General features: G+C 44.2%; 2 protein-coding genes across 2 annotated transcripts in view; one reads left to right on the top strand and one right to left on the bottom strand.

The window, feature by feature from the left end:
- Nucleotides 1–1,293: 1,293 nt before the first annotated feature.
- On the top strand, nucleotides 1,294–1,560 carry LOC103103935 (60S acidic ribosomal protein P2-like). The gene has a single exon (XM_056826171.1). The coding sequence runs from the start codon at nucleotides 1,294–1,296 to the stop codon at nucleotides 1,558–1,560; it is 267 nt and encodes an 88-aa protein (XP_056682149.1).
- Nucleotides 1,561–4,473: 2,913 nt separating this feature from the next.
- Nucleotides 4,474–19,862, bottom strand: part of DNHD1 (dynein heavy chain domain 1) — a 195,269-nt gene continuing 179,880 nt past the window's right edge. The window contains exons 44-45 of the mRNA XM_056795113.1: nucleotides 4,979–6,360; nucleotides 4,474–4,853 (exon numbers count right to left, since the gene is read on the bottom strand). Of these exons, the coding sequence (XP_056651091.1) occupies nucleotides 4,506–4,853; nucleotides 4,979–6,360 (1,730 nt within the window). The 3' untranslated portion in view covers nucleotides 4,474–4,505. The remainder of the gene's footprint in view (nucleotides 4,854–4,978; nucleotides 6,361–19,862) is intronic.

The following is a 19,862-nucleotide window of genomic DNA, read 5'->3' as shown; positions in this document are numbered from 1 at the left end:
TGGTTCAGACTTACTCAGAGGTTTTCTCCTAAAGGGATTAGTCGACCCAGCAGTGTTTTTAGAATGGGTTGTCCTTTAGAAGACATCTACAGTGATTGGTAGATGTGAGGACTTAGGGGAGGTGACATAGGAGAAAACTCCCTATATAAGAAAAAGCAGAATCTCTTGAAGGACAATCCTTTTGGAGAAATCTCTTATGAGGATCGCTTGGGAAGAATCTCTTGAGAGAGGCTCTGGAGAAGGGAAGCTCTTGGAGGACAATCTCTAAGGAGGTCTCACTGGAGCTCCTCTGAGGGGACTCTGTCCCTCTGGAGGCTCTGGAGAGAGGCCCTTTGAAACAGTCTCTGGCTGGATCTCTCTTTGAGGAGGACTCTGGCTGGAACTCTCTCTGGTGAAGTCAGCTGAGATGGAGCTGGCCTGGTGTCACTAGAATCCTTGCTTAGACAGACCTTGTGGTGAGTGATAAAAGACTTACTGATCTCTCTCTCAAGACTCAGGTCTAGCCCATGTTGGCGTAAGGCCCTTCATACTTATTCCTTTCTTACTCTTTCTCTCTTTCTTTAATTTCTCATTGTATTATTAATTAAAATCTCTATAAAACCCAGTTGACTTTGGTATATTCATAATTGGGAATATTTCCCTGGCGACCACCTTAAATATTTAAAACAAGACACTGTAGTGAAAACATATTTCCTGCAGTCACAAATTTACTCACCCACTCTTATATCTACTACAATTTATATCTTCCACTATTTTACTCACTACAGTTTACAACCTCAACTCTTTTAACTGCCACAGTTTATAACATCAACAATTTTAATTATAACACCTTGGAGTAGTGTTGGACTGGTGGCCTTGGAAAAGCAGGCAGGAAAGTGATGGACCTGTGATCACCCCACTCCTAATGCACTTTATTTCCCTTGGTGAGCTCCTTGGCCTTTGGTTGTGGTGAGTTGGGTAGCTTGTCTCTTCATTGCTATACGTGCTCTGACAGGGGACAGGGATCTTGGAGCCTAGGAAGATCATCAGTGGCCTGTAACAAATTGACTACCAATAGCTGTAACCACCATAGCTGTAACCATGGAATATTTGATAGTATGAAAGCACAAACTGGACCACTTTGCAGTAGCAAGATGTGAAGCAGTCATGGTATAGGCATATGGTCAGATGGAAAGCCTCTTCTACTCTCTGAAGACTGGAAATTAGGCAGGAAAGTGCAGCAGGAGGTAAAAAATCGATCCTGCATTGAATAAGAAAGTACCACTACCCATCGGTGGACCTCAGACCATCAGGATGCACTATGAGGCTGCCTACCTTTTGGCTGTCCTTGGCAGCAATGACTGCCCCAACTCCAAGGACCTGAAGAAGATCCAAGACAACTTTGGCTTGGAGGCAGATGAGGAGTGGCTCAAGGCCATTGGCAAGTTCAAGAACATGGGGCAGTGGAGCAGTAAGCTGGCCTGTGTAGGGGGAGTTGGGGGGGTGGAGTTGTTGCTATCAGAAGAGTCCGAGGATGACATGGGCTTTGGGCTCTTTGACAGCGCCCACCTGGATCCTTGAATGCAATTATTTGACTAGCTCGGAGTGATGCTCAGACAAAGAGAAACAATGCTACACTGAGGAGAATATGTGGGATGCTCTTTGTTTTTGCAAAATTAGTAGCGGAGACATGTGGGCAGGCCAACGAAAGCGGAGGCAACGGAGGAAAACGAGACCAATAATAATTGATGTCAACGAAAACCAAGGTATCACTGTACTGGCACAATGAAGGTCAGAGCCTTACTGACTGTAGAATCAGCCATTACTGAATTTCCCCTCCTTCTCCCCCCAAGCTAGTCAATTTAACAGGGACCTCAGAGACCCTCTCATCCAACTTATACCTGAAGGGCAATCTACAATCCCAACAAGTGGTCTATCCAGCCTCTGGTTAAAGACTAGGAATGAGGAATCTACCACCTAATTCTACTTCTAAAGGCCAGTTCAAACAACTTTAATCCCTCTGCTATAGGACAGACTTTCTAATACTAGAAATCTTCTATCACATGGTCTTTGATCCTTTTCTGAGAAGCTAAAAATCATTACTTTTATCAGGCCCCATCTTGTGGTCACTAATCCTTCCCACCCTTCAAATCATCTTGGTCTCAGCCTTCTGAATTACAACTTATCCTTTTTATTACTAAAATATGACATGCAGAAAACACAAATATTAATCTTTTTGGTTTCCATGTCATACTGTTAATGCTTATCCAAATCTACTATACTTATGTAATTAATTGGCTATTTTATTTTAAACTTGTGTAGGACCTTATAGTTATTCTTAATAGTTTTAAAAATTTGAGTCCAAGAATAAGAGGTAGCCTGGTGATGAAACCTTAACTTGGATTTAAAAGACCTCGTAATGCAAACATTTAATCAGATTCAAAGAGCATGCCTTTTGCTGTAGAAAAATCTTGCCCATGTGTGAGTTTCTCAGCTTAAATATAAACCTTTAAGGGGGTGGGGGTGGGGCACCTTAGAGCAAGTGTTTGTCTTACTCTGAGCAGTGCACTGCAGCAGTATTAAGACCATAGTAAGTGTTCCATAATTTGAAGGCCTCTAATTTTGATATTTAAAGGTGTAGTTATTGAATTCTTAAGATTCTGTAGTTCTATAATCTACACCAGTGAAGAGTTCTCTGAATGATGTAATACACAAATCCCAGCAGAGAGCTTCATTCCAAGAAAAGATCATGTATGAAAAAAGTGCTTTGTAGAGAGAGGGAATGGTATTAGATTGTGATTTTCTGTGTGTGTGCAAAGAGCCAATACAGCTACAAACGAGAGAAGTAAGAAGTCTTAAGTGTACCTGGGACTTTTTCTGCCTTTAGAATCTTTGAGACAAGGGCTACACTTGGTTTATAGTACATACAGGCAAAGATTAAAACTGTACTAAGACTTTTAGAAAATCTGTAGAAGTAGAGGGTCCAGAGAAGGGGGTGGACTTAACAAAGGTCAAAGAATTTGAACTCATGAACTCCAACTTCCAATCCAGCACTTCTTTTACAGGCATTATTCCATGTCCTATAGGTGCCCACAAAGACTGTAATGTTAGTGATCATGTGATGGGGGCTGATGGCTAGAGTGCTAAAGCCAGTGGCCACTGATAGTCATCCCAGATCAGCTGAGGGTCTGCTGCTTATTGTAGTCTGACCAGAAGATTAAGCCAGATGAACTGAAAGGTGAATTGAGTCTTGATAGACCAGAAGGAAGGCTCTTCCCTTGTAAAATTAAGGATAGGGACTAGATCTATGATTTCATTTGTATAGAGGTTTCCAGGTGAGAAATACCCTCCATCAATTCAGGTCAGCACCTTACTGTTATAAGAGTTTCCAAGGAGGACAGCTGGGGGGCTCAGTGGATGGAGAGCCAAGCCCAGAGATGGGAGGTCCTGGGTTCAAATGTGACTTCAGATACTTCCTAGCTGTGTGACCCTGGGCAAGTCATTTAACCTCCATTGCCTAGCCCTTACTGCTCTTCTGCTTTGGAACCAATACATAAGAATAGATTCTAAGACAGAAGATAAGTGTGTAAAAAAAAAGTTTCTGAGGGTACTTGGAGGTTAAGTGAATTATTCAAGGTTATATAGCCAGGATGTGCCAGCTGAGGCCAGCTTGTCACTCTCCATTACTTGATGCTCTAAGCCAGGGATCCCCAAACTTTTTACAAAGGGGACCAGTTCACTGTCCCTCAAACCATTGGAAGGCCGGACTATAAAAAAAACTATGAACAAATCTGTATCCCGCTGTCTGGGATAGCGGAGGCTGCAGCGCTGGCTGTGATGGGCCTGTCACACCTTGCACAGGCCCATCACTGCCACCACTATACCGGGCAGCAGTATACACAGTGCAGAATCCCTTCCCCCAGATGGCCGCTCACCATGCTGACGTCTTCCATTGTGCAGCCACATAATCCTTTGCGCAGTGCCTTCTTATTGTTCAGTTACTCTCAGAATAAGTCACCAGGCAAAGGATCACATCACAGGAAGTCGTACTGTAGGTGAATGATGCTGCACTTTGTGGTGCCACCACATACAGTGCTCCTCTCACTGACCACCAATGAAAGAGGGGCCCTTTCTGGAAGTGCGGTGAGGGCTAGATAAATGGCCTTGGGGGGGGGCTGCATGTGGCCCTCGGGCCATAGTTTGGGGACCCCTGCTCTAAGCCAATATATCCTTGAACATCTAGAGAAGAAGGAATATGTCGGACATGGAGTCTGTGATATGGTGATGCAGGGATTCGCAGATGGGCTGGAAAATGTGAGTTAAGTTCCACCTCAGGACTGGTGGGACCCTGGAGCTGGAGGACACTCACTATGCTCACTCCCTTCCCTATGCCGGCTGGCCAAACTCTAGACGGAAGGACTAAACAGCCCTTCCCACTCTTTTCCCTCCACCTCAGTGGCTGCCTGCCCAGACACACACACTCACACAAACACATGGCTTCAGCTGCCTTTATTCCAGATGTTGGCTCAGCGCAGTGCAGGACTGCATGCGTACACCCTGCGCTGGGCACAGGTGGCAGGAGACAGTTTGGTGGGCAAGGGCAGGTGGAGCAGGAGGTGGTGTCTGTCTAGCCGGGAAGAGCCCAGGACCCCCCCTAAGTAGACAGGACAGAGGTAGAGAGGCAGAGAAGAGGACAGCAATATGGGATCATGTTTATACTGGGGCCAGACACTGACAGGGGGCAGAGGGCTGGGCTTGCCGGAGTGGCCATCTTGCAGGGCTTTGTCCTTGGGGTCCCATTCAGCGTGGTGAACCAGCAGGTCTGTTATTAGAAGGCCGCCCTCAGGAGCTATGGGCTGCGGTCCACATTCCACCTGGGGACCCAGTCATTATGGTTAAGACCAGGGCCCAGGGGGCATCGGGGCAAGGGCAAAGCCCCCAAGGGACCAAGCTTATGGACACACTCTCCAGGAGAGGGGATGGGGCATGAGGTGCCTACCTGAAAGTGAAGGCTGATTGCTTCAATCCCTTGTCGAGCCTGGCCGGTGCTGAAGCTGGAGGAAGGGAAATGGCCCAAGCCAAGCCCCAGGGTGGTACTCCCACCAAAACTGCGACTAAGGCCCAGGCGCCTATAGAAGCAGTGACCGTATATGGAAGAACTGCTAGGACTGAGCGTAGGGCCACCACTGGGATCAGAGGCAGAGCCACCACTGGGGTCGGGGGCAGAGCCACCACCGGGATCGGGGGCAGGACCTCCACTGGGGCCAGGGCCAGGACTGGGTTGAGACCCCCTCCAGGGGCCTGGGTGCAAGGCTGATTCTGGGGTCACTGTGGGACCAGCCCTGAGTTGGGGGCTTGCACTGGGGCTGCGGCTGTGTCCAGGAGTGGGTTGGAGACTTGTGCTGGGCCAGGATCCAAGGCCTGTGCTGGGTCTAGGACTGAGTTGGGGGCCTGCACTGGGGCTGGGTCCGGGTCCAGTACTAAGTTGGGGGCCTGCGCTGGTAGAGCCTTGGCTAGGGGATGGGTTATGTGAGGGGGAGATGTAACTGGGGCGCAACTGGAAACGAGGGTAGACACCAGGGATGGTGGCTGGGCAGACAGGAGGTTGGCGAGGGCCAGAGATGGCATGTGCACTTAGATTTCCAGTAATGAAGGGGCAGGTCCAGTTCTGGCTGGCCTCCCAGCGAATGGCCAGCAGTAACCCTCTGGGGTGATGGAAAGCCGACAGGTGAAAGGAGCGACTGTACTGGTCAAGCCCCACACCTCCTAACTGTCCACATAGACTTAGGTATCTGGTTAGCAACTGGCCCTTGCACCATAGCTGATGCAGCCAGAGCCAGGGTGGCTGGGGCCCAGTGGATGAGTGCCGTCTCCAGGGTGGAGGGAACCGGCCAGCCCAAAGAGCCACGGCCACTTTTTCACATCGGAGGGAGGAACAAGGAAGGCCCCCTGCCAGCCGCCTTTGCAGGCAGCAAAGGTCACTATGCAGCTCTAGCAACAGCAAACCCAGGGTTGTGCCCTCCTCCTCCAAGAAGCCTTCCACCGTCTGCAGCCCTTTAGAAGAGTTCCAACCTGGAGTCTTGCAATGAGAGCTCAAAGCCAGCATGGCCTGCAATGCTTTGAGCCTCCGGATGGCCTGGGACACTCGATGCTTCAGTCGATACTCTACCTGACAAAGGGCCTGGGCCTGGGCACTGGGCAGTCTTAAGGGTCCCCAGAGATCTTGGGCCTGCTGCAGAGAAGCCCAAAGGGACTGACTCTGTTTCTGAGCTAGCCAAGCCTGGGGCCCTTCAGTTAGTCCACTGTTGCGAGGTTCAAATAGTGTAGTTATCAGGTGTGCTTGGGTCTCTGTCTCTGCTATTGCATCCAACTCCAGCAGCCCTAGGGGATTGAGAAGGTGAGGATGGAGAGTTAACAAGATACTCCAGGAGTGTCATCCCACACACACGCAAAGGGAGGGCTTTCCCCCAGGCCCAGGGTCTCCCACACAATGGGAAAGCCCTGCATCTGCAGACACCCACAGAGGAAAGTGTCCACACAGATATCAAAACTCCCCCTTTGCTAGACTTGGGGACGTCCACATACACATAGACTCCCTCTCCACTGCACGCATTCGCTATCTCAGAGTTGCAAAGCAAACAGAATGGCCATTCCAGGCTCAAGATGCTCTATGTATCTTCATCATCATGGGAGACAGAGGCCCACCTGATCTCCACCAAAAACCTGTGAGAGAATGCTTCAAAACAAACCACAAAAAGACAGGGTGAAATAATATTTCAGCCCCAAATAACTTCGAAGGCTAGCACGAAAGACCTGTTGCACCAGAGTGAAAGTAGAGCACAAGCAGAATGCCAAGGCAGGCCCCACTGGGGCACCGAGCCTTGGGGGTGGCTGAATTGGCTGCAAAGGCTTCTAGAACTCAGCCACAAACAAGGCAATTGGACAACTCAGAAGGGGATTACAGGGGTCCCTTTGCTGGCTCTGGGTACAAGACTCGTGACATTGTCCATGCACAGATACAGGTTACAGTCTCCTATCAGATCGGCCATTATGACAGAAAAGGAAAATAACATACTTGGAGGGGATGTGAGAAAACCAAGACACTAAAGCACTGTGGAAGGAGTTGTAAAATGACCCAACCATTCTGGAGAGCAGTTGGGACCTATGCCTAAATGGGCTATACAGCAGTACACATACCCTTTGACCCAGCAGTCACTACTAGCTTTGTATCCAAAGAGCTAATAAACAAAAAGAGGAAGGACTTATATGTACAAAAATAAAGCAGCTTTTTGTGGGGGCAAAGAATTGGAAAGTGAGAGGATGCCCATCAGCCAGGGAATGGCTAAGTTATGTGTGATTATAATGGAATATTATTGTTCTATAAGAAATGATGAACAAGAGGAGCTCATAAAAAGCTGGAAAGACTTAGACAAACTGAAGAAATGAAGTAGAACCAGGAGAACATTGTATACAGAGACAGAATGAACAATTATGAATAACAGCTATTCTAAGCAATATAAAGATCTAAAAACAATCCCAAAAGACTTATGATAAAAAAAAATGTCATCTGCTTCCAGAGAAAGAATTGATGTGGTGTGAATCCAGACCAAAGCGAACTTTTTTCATTTTCTTAATTTTTTTTGTTGTTGTTCGTGTTTCCTTCCAGAGGGACAAATACAGGAAAATGGTTTACAAGATTGTACATATAAAATCTGTCAGATTGAGGGAGAGAATTTAAGACTCAAAATAATGTTTTTAAAAGATGGCTTATAAGATTCCACTGATGTGTTAACTATCTTGAAAAATAAAGTACAATCAGTGAATGAAATGAGTTCAAAGCAAAAGTATTTAAGTCACATTTCCTTCTCAAATTGAAGCTTTTACCACAACTAGGTAGAGTGAGTACCATTAAGGATTGTGTATGAAGCACCCACCTATAGGAAACACATGTGCCCAGGGAACATATGTGAATGGGGCAGTCCGTCCATGCCTCTGATGCTGCAGGATTCCCCAAATCCTCTGGTGATGTCATCAGACTCAAGTGGCTTTCTCCCTTCTAGGGGTGGGCATCTCTCCTGTGTGTTGCTCCACTGGTCTCATGGCGAATGCTGGGCGTGTAGACTTTTCTGGCCATTGTTCCCTTTTCCTGCTTCCAGGCTTCATCTTTTCAAGGTCCCCCACTATCCATCTCAGCTCTAGTTGGCTAGAATCTCTGAGGGCAGGCAAAGAACTTGCTCTTATAAACAGGTAAAGGGGGGCAGCTAGGCAGCTCAGTGGATTGAGAGCCAGGCCTAGAATTCAAATGTGGTCTCATACTTCCCAGCTGGGTTACCCTGGCCAAGTCACTTAACCCCCATTGCCTAGCCCTTATCACTCTTCTGCCTTGGAACCAATACACAGTATTGATTCTAAGGTGGAAGGTAAGGGTTTATTAATAATAATAGCTAAGATAGCACTTTTAAGGTTGCACACACTTTATTTTTCTTACTTAGCCCTAACAACCACCATATAAGATGGGTCAGGAGGTTCACAACCCTGCCTTGGTCCAGGCCCAGTGGGGACTCCATATACAGTCCCAGCCTTTAACACTGACTTGGCCCCAGTTTTGGCCTTGACCTTAGATATGGTTTCCATACTTGTACCAGCTCCAGGCACCACCTGGGCCTTGGCCCTATCTTGAGCAGGAGGTAGTTATTCTGTGGGTCCCACATGTAAGCAGGGGATCCCAGGTACTCTGCAGGAATCCTCTCTATATCACTTTAAGATCTCTAGAAAAGAGGCAGCCCACTGCAATCAGAGACATTGCTATGTGTTTCTGGATCTGTGTTTTCTTGACCTAAGCAGCCTCTTCAGAGAGTGACCACAAGCCTAGGGGGCTTTAGGGTGTGGTTGTTGCACTGCAAGAACCACGATCCTTTGGAACCAAAGGGATCCAAAACACCCCAGAATTACGGATGCTAAAGGAACCTCGAGAGCCATATAGTCTAACCTGTATCTGAGAGCAATCACTTCTACACTCTCTCCAGTAAGTAGTCATCAAGCCTCTCCTAGAAATTTCCTACCGCCTCTATTATATTTTGGGGTAGTTCTAAGGAAGTTTTCCCTTGACACCAAGCCTAAATTTGCCCTTTGCAGTTTCCAACCATTGTTCCCAATTCTTCCCTTTGGGACCAAAAAAGCAAATCTAATTTCCACATGTCAGTCTTTCCACATGCTTCTCATAACTAAGGAACTTGACTACGATTGTGTCCTTTCTAAGACATCCTCTTCAGGTGAAATATCCTCAGTTATTTCAGCTTTTCCTTAAACAGCATGTCTGGACAGTCTCTGGCTCATCAACCTACTCTCTAAATTGTGGTCTTGAACCCAGGACTCTAGCTGTGACCCGGTCAGGGTCAGCACAGAGGGTGTGAAAGACTTATTTCTTTTATTACTTCTTGAAGCTCAGCCTCTCCTAATGCAGCCTAGGCTCATGGGAGCTCTTCTGGATGCTGTATCAGGCTACGGACCCCTGCAAATTCCCCAGTTATTATCCAAACACTGCACTCCACCCTGCTCTCCATGTGTTGTGCTTGGAGAGTGGAGTTTTTTGTTGGGCCAGTCACTCTTGAGGGTAGTTGTACCGCTGCTGTAATGAACAATGGGAAAGGGAGGAGGGGAAGTGACCAGGGCAGAAGAGAGAGAGCTATGCCCAGAGAGAACTGGCTTTGTCAGGGATAGTCCTCTTGTCCCTGAAAGGAATGAGGTAGTCATCCTATTGCCACGTACCAGAGCTTAACATAATCTTGGCTTCTACTAGCACTTGCCAGGTGGGTCATGCTTCTTTCAGGAATGTGGACTTCTCTTGGAAAGCTTCAGATGCTTCCCAATCCTAACGGCACACTGTTCCTTTGTGAAGGGCAAGTTTCTGTCCAAATGTCTTCAGTCTCTGGAGTCTGACCTCAGGGCCAGGGGCAGGCCACAGAGCTGGGAAAGGATGAACTGAAAATCAAAACCTTTTATTGCTGTAGGTCCTGGGTTCAAATTTTACCTCAGACACTTCCTAGGTGTGTGACTGGGTAAATCACTTAAGCCACACTGCACAGCTCTTCCTGTTCTGGCATGGAACCAATACACAGTGTTGATTCTAAGATGGAAGGTAATGGTTTAAAAAACAAATAAACAAAAAACTTCTTATCCCTAGAGTGTTGAGAAGAGAAAAAGAGGTTTACTTGGAGCCACAGATGTTGATAGAGTTGCTGCTTATGTATTTCCTCGATACTATCACAAAATTATTTTTAAAAATTTCACCCCAGATTAAATGTCAATGCAATTTTTAATAACTGTTTTCTGCCATTTTGTGACCCATATCTCCCTCCCTCCTCCTTTCCAAGATGGCAGGTAATATGATATAGGTTGTACATGTGTTATCATACAATAAATATTTCCTCATCATGTAAAAGAAGATACATATTGTTACTTACACTAGAGAAAAATTCAGGGAGGGAACAAAGTGCAGAATGGCATGTTTCAGTCTGCATTCAGACTCCATTAGCTCCTTATCTGCTGGGAGCCATCTGGCCATGACACCTTGACAAAGTCACTCATGGTAGTTAAGAGATCACAGAGTGGCCCTTTGGCAGGATGGACTTGTCCACTCAGTTTCCTCTGTATGACTTCTCTCATCAATACCCCTTACTAATGGAATTGACATGATCCTTGTTCTCTCCCTAACCTCAGAAGGAATAATATAAGGGCAATATACTTGCATTTTATTTCCCCAAAATATCACCAAAAGATCAGACTCTCAAATCCAAACCCAAAAGACCACCATGGATTAACTTTTACTTTGGTATATAATTCTCAGCAAGCCCAGAATTTCCCCTACTCCCCTGCATAGAAACTTATTCTCTTAAAGCCAACATATAAATCAATCATAAAGGTCCATACAAAATGTACAAGTACACCAAGATTCACCAGGCCTCAGTGACTTAATTTCACCAGTCAGAAACTCCCTGCTAATCCTGAAAAATGATCAGCCTGATGATTAATCTGAATTGTGTTCTCAATACTTCTTTGATCCCTCAAGCTCAGTATTATGATTATTGAATTGTCTTTAAGAATTTCTGATTATTTCTTCTCATTAAGTAACTTTCCTTGATTGTTTGTAAGCTCCACGCTCCTCACAGGTTAATGAGAAAGTTAAGCCACCTGTGACAAAATCATTTATCTTAGGCAAAACCTTTATTCTGTCAAGAATCAATAGTTACAATACAATACAATATAGAATGATCTCAGAATGTTAATAAAGTGATTTGTTAAAGTTAATGTATCACTTTTTCAATTATCTTTACTTGAACATGTGTGTTATGTAATGTATCTGTGTGCCAAGAAAATGGGTATAAAAATAAAGACCAGACCTGGGCATGGCAGAGTAGTCACCAGATGCAAAGCTTGCCCCTGGCTGATTTATATGCACAGTCTTCCGTTTTTAATTTTTTCACCTAACCGTTCATTCACCTGCCAAGAACCCCTGAAGCCAGGATCTCATGGCACTTATCTTGGTGATGGATCACCTTTCTTGGTCATGAGTCCCTTGGAATTCTTCAGGACCCTTTGATAACAGTTAAACCATTTATAGCCGATCATCCTATTATTGTTGTTACTGTGAATGACGTTCTCCCGGTTCTGCTCACTTCACTTTACAGCACTTCATAGAAGTCTTTCCAGGTTGTTTTTTGTGTTGTGTTGTGTTTTTTTTTGTTTGTTTTTTGGTGATCATCTTGTTTGTAACTTCTTATAGCACAATAGTATTCCATCACCATCATATACCACAACTTGTTCAGCCATTCCCCAGCTGATGGACATCCCCTCAGTTTCTAATTCTTTGCCACTCCAAAAAGAGCTACTGTAAATATTTTTGTACAAGTGGGTCCTTTCCCCCAATCTCTGATCTCTTGGGGATACAGCCTCATGAGTGATATTTCTGGGTAAAAGGGCAGGCACAGATTTATGGGCCTTTGGGCATGGTTCCAAAGTGCTCTCCAGAATGGTTGGATCAGTTCACAGCTCCCTAGTAGTAAATTAGTGTCCCAATTTTTCCACATCCCCTCCAACATTTGTCATATTCCTTTTTTGCCATATTAGCCAGTATGAGAGTGTGAGGTGGTACCCTGGAGTTGTTTTAATTTGCATTTCTCAGGCTTTCTGGTGCTTAGATGGCAGAGTGAATAGGGAACTTGCCCGATCTCTCCCAAATTCCCTTCCAAAGCACTTTAAAAGAAGGCCTCCTTGCAAATTTTGGAGCAGTGAAGCAATGCTTCTGCCCAGAAGAGCTGAGAGAATCAGAGGGAGAAGTTTTGTCTCTCTGGGCTGGGAGAGAAGCTCAGTGAAGAACAGGAAGGAAGCCTGAGCCAGAGCAGGTGGCACCCAAGTGGGGAAGGGGCCAGGCCCAGCCCCCACAGCAAAAAATCCTCAACCCAAAGCAAGCCAGTCCAGCAGCAGGCTGGGCAAAGTGAAGGTTATACATTGACCTAGAGCTGCACCTGGTCCCCAGGGCAGGGCACCAGCATGGCCCACACACACACTGTGCAGACCAGTGAGGATCCACCTGCAGGCTAAGCCAGCAGTGAGGTCCTCCATGGTGCAAACCAGCAGCTGAGGCCCCCTTTCCCCTGCTGAATTAGCCAGCCACTGGGACCTCTAACTGGTATGAGCCAAGCAAATAGTGATACTTCCCCTACTGGTGCTTCTTGATCTGTTCTGCGAGGGAAACAAAGTTCATGATTCCAATGCAAGCAGAGAGTGCATTTTAGGCAGAGGAGACCACCAGTGTGGAAACAGGGAGGCAGGAGACAAAATGTTATGAACAGCTAGCAAGCCAGTTTGATGGAAACAGAGAGTACATGAAGGGCCATAATAGGAACATGATGAGAAAAGTCAGTGGGGATTGTATTGCAGAGCTTTAAATGCCAAGAAGGAGAATTTGTATTTTATCCTAGAGGCAATAGAGAGCGAAAGAAGATTTTTCATTTAAGAAAATGGTGAGATTTTGTCTTAAGAATATCATTGTGGAGAATGAATTAGAAAGGGGAAAGGGAGGAGGTAGGGAGACTATTCAGGAGGACATTTCAATAATCCAAGCAATAAGTGATGAAGACCTAAGCTGGAATTGGTGTATGAATGGAGAGAAAGGGATGGGTGCAAGAGATGTTTTAGAGGTAGAAGTGATGAACTGACAATTGTCTGTATGTGGAATATGAAGGAAAGGAAAAGAATCAGGAAGGATTACATTTCAGGGACTAGAATAATGCCAGCACTTTTAATAGAAAAAAGAATGTTGGAAAGGAGTGGGTTTGGGAAAAAAAAACATTAGTTCCATTTTGCATACGTTGTGGTGAGTTTGTACTTCCTATAGGATATCTAGGAGAGATGTCTAGTTGGTAATTAATAAAAGATTGAACTTCTAGAGAGAGATCAGGATTAGAAAGTTAGATCTGTAAGTCTTCTAAATGGAGATGATAATTTAACTCATGAGAGCTGATTGATGTTCACCAACAGAGAATGTGCAGGGGGGAAAAAAGAGAGCCTATGACAGAGTTTTGGGGGATACCCAGATAATAGCTGGAAGGGTTGTGATCGAGGTATAGTGCCACTTGGGAGATTACCAAAGGAGTCATTGTTGACATTGGAGATAGTTGCTTGTTGAAGAAGATAAAAATCCACAATGTGCCTTTACCCATTTACAAGACATCAAGAGTGTTTTAAAAACTAATCTCTCCTGTGGAAAAAAAGGAACACAAAATGTTCTAAGAGGCAACTAGCCAGAAAGTGTGAATTCAAGATCAAGGCCAGTGTGCAAGGCCATGAGGACAAAGCCCTTTGACTACAGCTTCCTTCCAGGTTATCATCATTTGTTAGTCCAATCTCTTCATTTTACAAACAAGGAAATCTGCCACTCTTCTCCTCAGCAAGTTCAATAGTCCACTATTATGTTTAAAATTGAACATAAACTTCGTTTGGCTATTAAGCTCTTTACAACCTGGTCCCCAAATTTCCTTCCTAGTGTTATTCTTTACAAATTTTGTGCCCATCAACTGGCCTTTTTACTATCCTTCAAACACCATCTCATGTCTTTGTGCCTTTGTACTGGCTTTCCCCAAGCCTCAGATAAATTCCTTCCTTGTTTTTGTCTTTTAGAATCCCTGTAAAACTCAACTCAAAGAGTATCTGATAAAGGAAGCCTCCTTATTTCTCCAGTAGCTAATGCCTGGCACCTTAAAGTTAACTTTGCATTTATAGATCCACCCATACACGTTTCCTGTGACAGAATGTAAGCTCCTTGAGGACATGCTTTCATTTTTGTCTTCCTTTGGGACATAGTAGGTTATAAAGGATGACTTGGGAGTTGAATAGAGGGAGGAAATGGGTATATTCTAAAGCGAAGTTCATGTTAAAATATACCAGTAACATCTATTTTTAAAAGAGAGAAATATGGATTTTAGGACAGGTGGAACAGTAAGATTAGTTCAGAGATGAAAGAAGAGTGGAGGACTGTGCTGCACCCTTATATACAATGGCACATAGGCTGGCCCATGGATGATTCTCAGCCTATGCACTACTCTTGTTTGTGGATTTCAAGAATGGACTGGACTGCAACTTCCCTCCTAAACACCCCCCCCCCCCCAAAAAAAAGTCATCTTGGATTCTTCTTCTACTAGTTTGGCCACAAACAGAGGTAGAAAGTGTTGTCACAAAAGTATGATCAGTTTGATAGCCAACTCCATCTGGGTCATCCTAAATAGGTAGAATCAAGCCTTCCAGAAACTGATGTTCCAGAGCAGGAATATTTCATATGAGATCTAATTTAGGGTCTCTATAAAACTAGCATATTCCCTTAATATCTCTTCTTCTTGTTTTTTTTTTTAGCCCTTTCCTTCCATCTTGGAATCATTACTGTGTATTGGTTCCAAGGCAGAAGAGCAGTAAGGGCTAGGCAATGGGGGTGAAGTGACTTGCCCAGGGTCACACAGCTAGGAAGTGTCTGAGGCCAGATTTGAACCTATGTGAATCTTAAAAATTCTCAGACCCTACTTCAGAACACTTGGTTAAGACCATTCCCCATTTTAAACAATGAAGGGACTTAGTCAGGAATGTGAGAACTCTACTCCACCCATACTTCAGCATACTTTAGGGGAAGATAAAGTTGTAAACTCTTTACTGAACAATGAAAAAGTACTTAACTCATACTTATAGTGAAGCAAAAGCCTTAAGCTAAGTCTATTTTTAGGAAGGTGCTAAGTACCTATGAAGGTCAGGCAACTTGCAAACTTGTAAGGGACAAGCCTTAACAAAAGAGGTGTGAGGTTTCAGTCTACTCAGGTGTGAATTACTCAAAAGTTTAGTCTACTCAGCTGTGAATTAAGAATGGTCAGTCCTGTGAAAACATCTACTGTGACTGGTAGATGTGAGAACTTAGGGGAGGTGACATAGGAGAATCAGAAGGCCTCTGAAGAAAAAGAGCTTGCCAAAGCTGAATTGAAGGGCTTGGTGGCTGAACTTAGTTGAGCTGATGAGCTGAACTGGTGGGTCTCTCTGAACACTAGAATCTTGCTTGGGACAAATGTTGTGAGTGGATTAAAGACTGACTGATCTCTCTCTTAGGGCTTGGGCCTAGGCTGGCCTAGCCCTTTTCCTCATTGTTTCCTCTTACTCTCTCTCTTTCATTAATTCCTTATCTGTATTAATTAAAAATCTCCATAAAAACCCAGCTGACTTGAGTATATTTCATATTTGGGAATTTTTCCCTGGCAACCACTTTATATTTGATTTAACTCAAGACAATGTCTTGAAACCATATTTCTGCGGTCACAATTTATGCCAAACACTTTTAAATGTAACACCGAGGACCTCCCATCTCTAGGCCTGGTTCTCAATCCACTGAGACACCCAGCTGGCCCCAACATCTCTTCTTGTTGAAATCAACCAATCTGATTAATCACCTTGATTCTAGGAGACACACACCTTCCTGGAGCAAGGATGGGTTGGTCCCTCTGGACTCTGCCCTAATCAGGCCACCTATGATGTACATCAGAATCAGTTCTGGGGGCCCCCGTTTAGGAAAGATATTAAGCTGAAGACAATCCAGAAGATGACAACCAGTGTGGTGAAGGACTTCTGATCCTTTCTATAACATGAATATTGATTAAAGGAACTGGTGATGCTTAGCCTAGAAGAAAAAAAGACTTCAGATGCGGACAGGGTAGCTGATAATTTGTCTTCAAATTTTCAAAGGCCTACCATGTGAAAAATATTGCTTTCTTTGGTTAGAGAAAACAGAACTGTGAACAATGGGGAAGAAGTTATTTTTTGTAGCTTTCAAGACCTCAGATGTTCTCTTAATGTGTGATAAGTCCAAGACAGGAAATGTTACAACTTTGTGACCTTTGGGGTAGGAGTATCAAAACTGGTCTGTTTTTTGAGATACTGCAATAGTGTTGAACTTAGCCTCTGACAGGATGCTTATAAATATGGAAAACATACATGGGAGTGTAATAGAGGCATGGGGAGAGAGAGAGAGAGAATTTATAAGCCAAGATGCAGAAACTGGGGCTGAAGATGCAAGGCTAGAGACCTAGCTCTAGCTGTCAATTATGAGAAGGTTACAACGGAATGTTCCCAGGAGTAGCAGTTGGGGGTTTGCTGGCCACATTGAGAAGAGAAACTTGGCTTTTGGGACTCTGTCTCTGTCTCTCTGACTCTGGGTAGTTGAAGCCGATAAAAAAAAAAAGAAACTTGGCTTTTGAGTTGGTGGTCTATTTGAGAGTTGAGCTGGCCAGGAGAAACTTAGAGACTTTGTACTTTGTTTCTTTCTGGGGTTGAGCTGAGAGACCTTGATGATTTTGTGAGAAAGAAGAAAGAAGATTTAAAAGGCTGTTGTCCTCCATCTCCCTAACTGTCTAAGAGTCACAGTTTGTGACTGGACTACCTTCTCAATCCTTCATTTAGATTAGGGACTTCCTCATCCTTCTTACCTCAGTGTCCCATCCTGTTATCCCTTCAAGCCCCTTGACTAGAAAAAGGAAAGGAAAAGAATATCTTTATAGTTTACTCAAGTGGGGAAGGAAGGAGCCAAAGGCTTCAAAAAGAACTGGATGGAGAGGGTTGGTTAAGGCAGGGAGTGAGGGAGGAAGGAGGCTAGGAAATAGATTGATCTATCAGCTATCAGTAGGGATCAATAAGCAAAACCCCAGAGCAGACCCTAGAGCATTCCCTTGTAGGCAGCTCCCCTGTGTACCAGCATCCCTGTGTTGTATCCTTCAGCATTTCTCATTCCTACCTCCATTACACATAAGCAGCCTCAGGTTCCTGTAGCAACCATCTCTAGTCACAGCCAGTCAGAAAACAATAGTCATTGCAAAGAGAAATAGTTTCCCCTCAGTTTACCTTCACTATTTCAACAAGTAATAGTTTTCCACAGTTTACCTTCTCTATTTCAAGTGGCACCCTTAGTCTGACTATACCCAAAAATCCCACAAGCAGGAAAGAAAGATAGTAAAGATGTTCAAACAAGTAGTTTTTGGTGTGGTGGTTTTGGCAGCCATCACTTGCTTTTGGGTTTATCATATTCTATATAGCAAATTGACTCAAATGGTAGTGGAGACTGTGGATTATGTAGGAAACTTGACAATGACTGTGTTACAAATATCTTTTCAAAATGAATTAGTTCTCTGGCAAGTCCTGGCATAAATATATGTACTCTTCATGGCTGTGTTGCAGACTCTAACCCAAGTGAGGAAAGTTTTCAGATTCATGATTCCCCTTAAAGCACAGAAGGTTATGGCCATTGACAACAACTTAGAGAAGATAATTAAGGCAGTGTTTGAACAACTCATTAAGGAAAAAGGTCTAGATCTAGTTATGGGCAAGGACAATGGACAATCAGAGAATGCAACCCAGGAAACTAAAGGTAGCAGTGGAAATGAGAATCAGGCTGCTAGTGCCCCTGAGAAAATATGTCCATTGAAGGAAGTCACCAAGCTAACAACTAATGCTGGTGTTATTCACACTAAGGCCCATAGACAATTCACTCCTCAGGAACTTGAGTCCGATAAATGCTACTTTCCAAAATTTGTGGACAATCCTTTTAAAGTCCACAAGGAGCTGAAGAGAGCATTTCGGATCTTTGATCCAGATTTCGAAGATGTAGAATTTCTTTTATCAGAACTTTTCAACTGTCAGGAAAAAAGGCAATTTTGGGGGAAGACAAGATCTGATGGCAATTTGACCAGCCAACCCACTCTAGATCAAAGAATGGATTTGGATTTCGCCAATCCAACCTGCATGTCATACCTTAAACGGTGCAGAGAGGATTTATTGCAAGCCATTAAGCAATTCTGTTCTAATCCTAGTGCATAGTCCCAATTTGAAAAGGTCAGGCAGGAAAAAGGGGAACATCCTGCCACATACATAGACCATCTGTCAGAAATGGCAGAGGCAGTCTTAGGTTTAAGAAGCAGATAATGAAGAAACAGCTGGCCATGTATGTAGACAATTTCTGAGGGGATGCACACCACATTTGAGGACATTTTTAAAGAACTATTTCCCTAGATATGACTCAGTTTCCCTAATAGAATTGAGAGAGGCTGCAGGTTACCTATTTTAAAATAGTTCAAATCAGAGCAAGGAAGTTAAAGTTCTTAAGGAAAAGTTAGAGAGGACTGAAAAGGATTTGAAACAGAAGGAAATTGAAGAAATAAAAAATTTGGACACGGTTAGGACTTTCAAGACACCTGTTTCTCAGAAACCTAGGTACCAGGCAAGATCAGTGCAAAAAGAAACTAGGGAGTGTGTTTCTTTTGCCACCGTAAAGGACATTTGATTAGAAACTGTTTCTTGAAGAAAAAACAAGAGAGTACTAACAGAGAAAAACATAATGCAGGAACTAGTTACAAGAAATCCACTTGCTGTTCACACTGCAAGTTAAAGTTAAAAAGGGTAATTCAACAAGAGAAGTGAGGCTTCTTCCAGGCAGACAAAATTCAAAGATTAGGCTGATTTCTTATCAGGATGGCTGTGGTGATACTCATGGGTGAACCAGTATTGATCAGAGACCAACACTGAGAGTCTAATGAAGTTTAGGTAGCTAAAAATGCAGAAAGAGACATGGATTTGATGCTTTCTCTAAACTCAATTGGTCTGAGAAAATGCCTTTTATTCTAGAAGACTGTGTGGCTGCCTTGGCAATCAGGCCTTGGAAAGCTCCATTGACTTCTGCTACCTCAGTCATCCCTGCTGACAGTGGGGCTGGACAAGGGGGATCTACCTCGATGATTCCCTGGCCCATCCCCTAGGGGCTGTGCTCATCTATCTAGGGGACATGAGGATGACACTGACCAGAAGCCACATTATTACCTCCATAGTGCAAAGGCAATTGACTCCTACGACTTCAAAGGAGTTAATGGAGGAGTCAAAGAAGGGGCTCAGAACAGCTACAGTATGCTTCCAGTGAACAAAAATTGATTCTAGAAAACCTTGAATGAATTTTGATTAAATATCTTATTTCTAGAGCTAGATGTGAAACATTTGGCCAGGAAGAGCCACCTGAAATGTGAACTTCACGACTGGATGGGAATCCAAGCTGCTTACAGGGTAGAGACATCACTGTAGCTTAGGAAGAGAAGTCAGCCTGTGCTTTTTCCCACAGAAATCCCGGCTACTAACACAGAGCTAGAGGAAGAGATTTGGGGGGAACACAGAGGATACGTGTCAATCACATCTTGATACAAAGAATCAAGATAAAAAATCCCTGGCTATGGATAACCAATGATGAGAAAGGTCATCCCAAGGCTCTACATAGGATTCATACAAACTGAATCCAAGGAAGTTCCAGAACTACAAGATAA

This window comes from Monodelphis domestica, chromosome 4, assembly GCF_027887165.1.
Source record: "Monodelphis domestica isolate mMonDom1 chromosome 4, mMonDom1.pri, whole genome shotgun sequence".
Classification (NCBI taxonomy): Eukaryota; Metazoa; Chordata; class Mammalia; order Didelphimorphia; family Didelphidae; genus Monodelphis; species Monodelphis domestica.
Note: the sequence above shows the minus strand (reverse complement) of the source record. Positions and strands in the feature narration are given on the sequence as shown.

Coding starts and splice junctions, on each gene's coding strand:
- LOC103103935 (XM_056826171.1), top strand. CDS start 1,294: ATGCACTATGAGGCTGCCTACCTTTTGGCTGTCCTTGGCAGCAATGAC.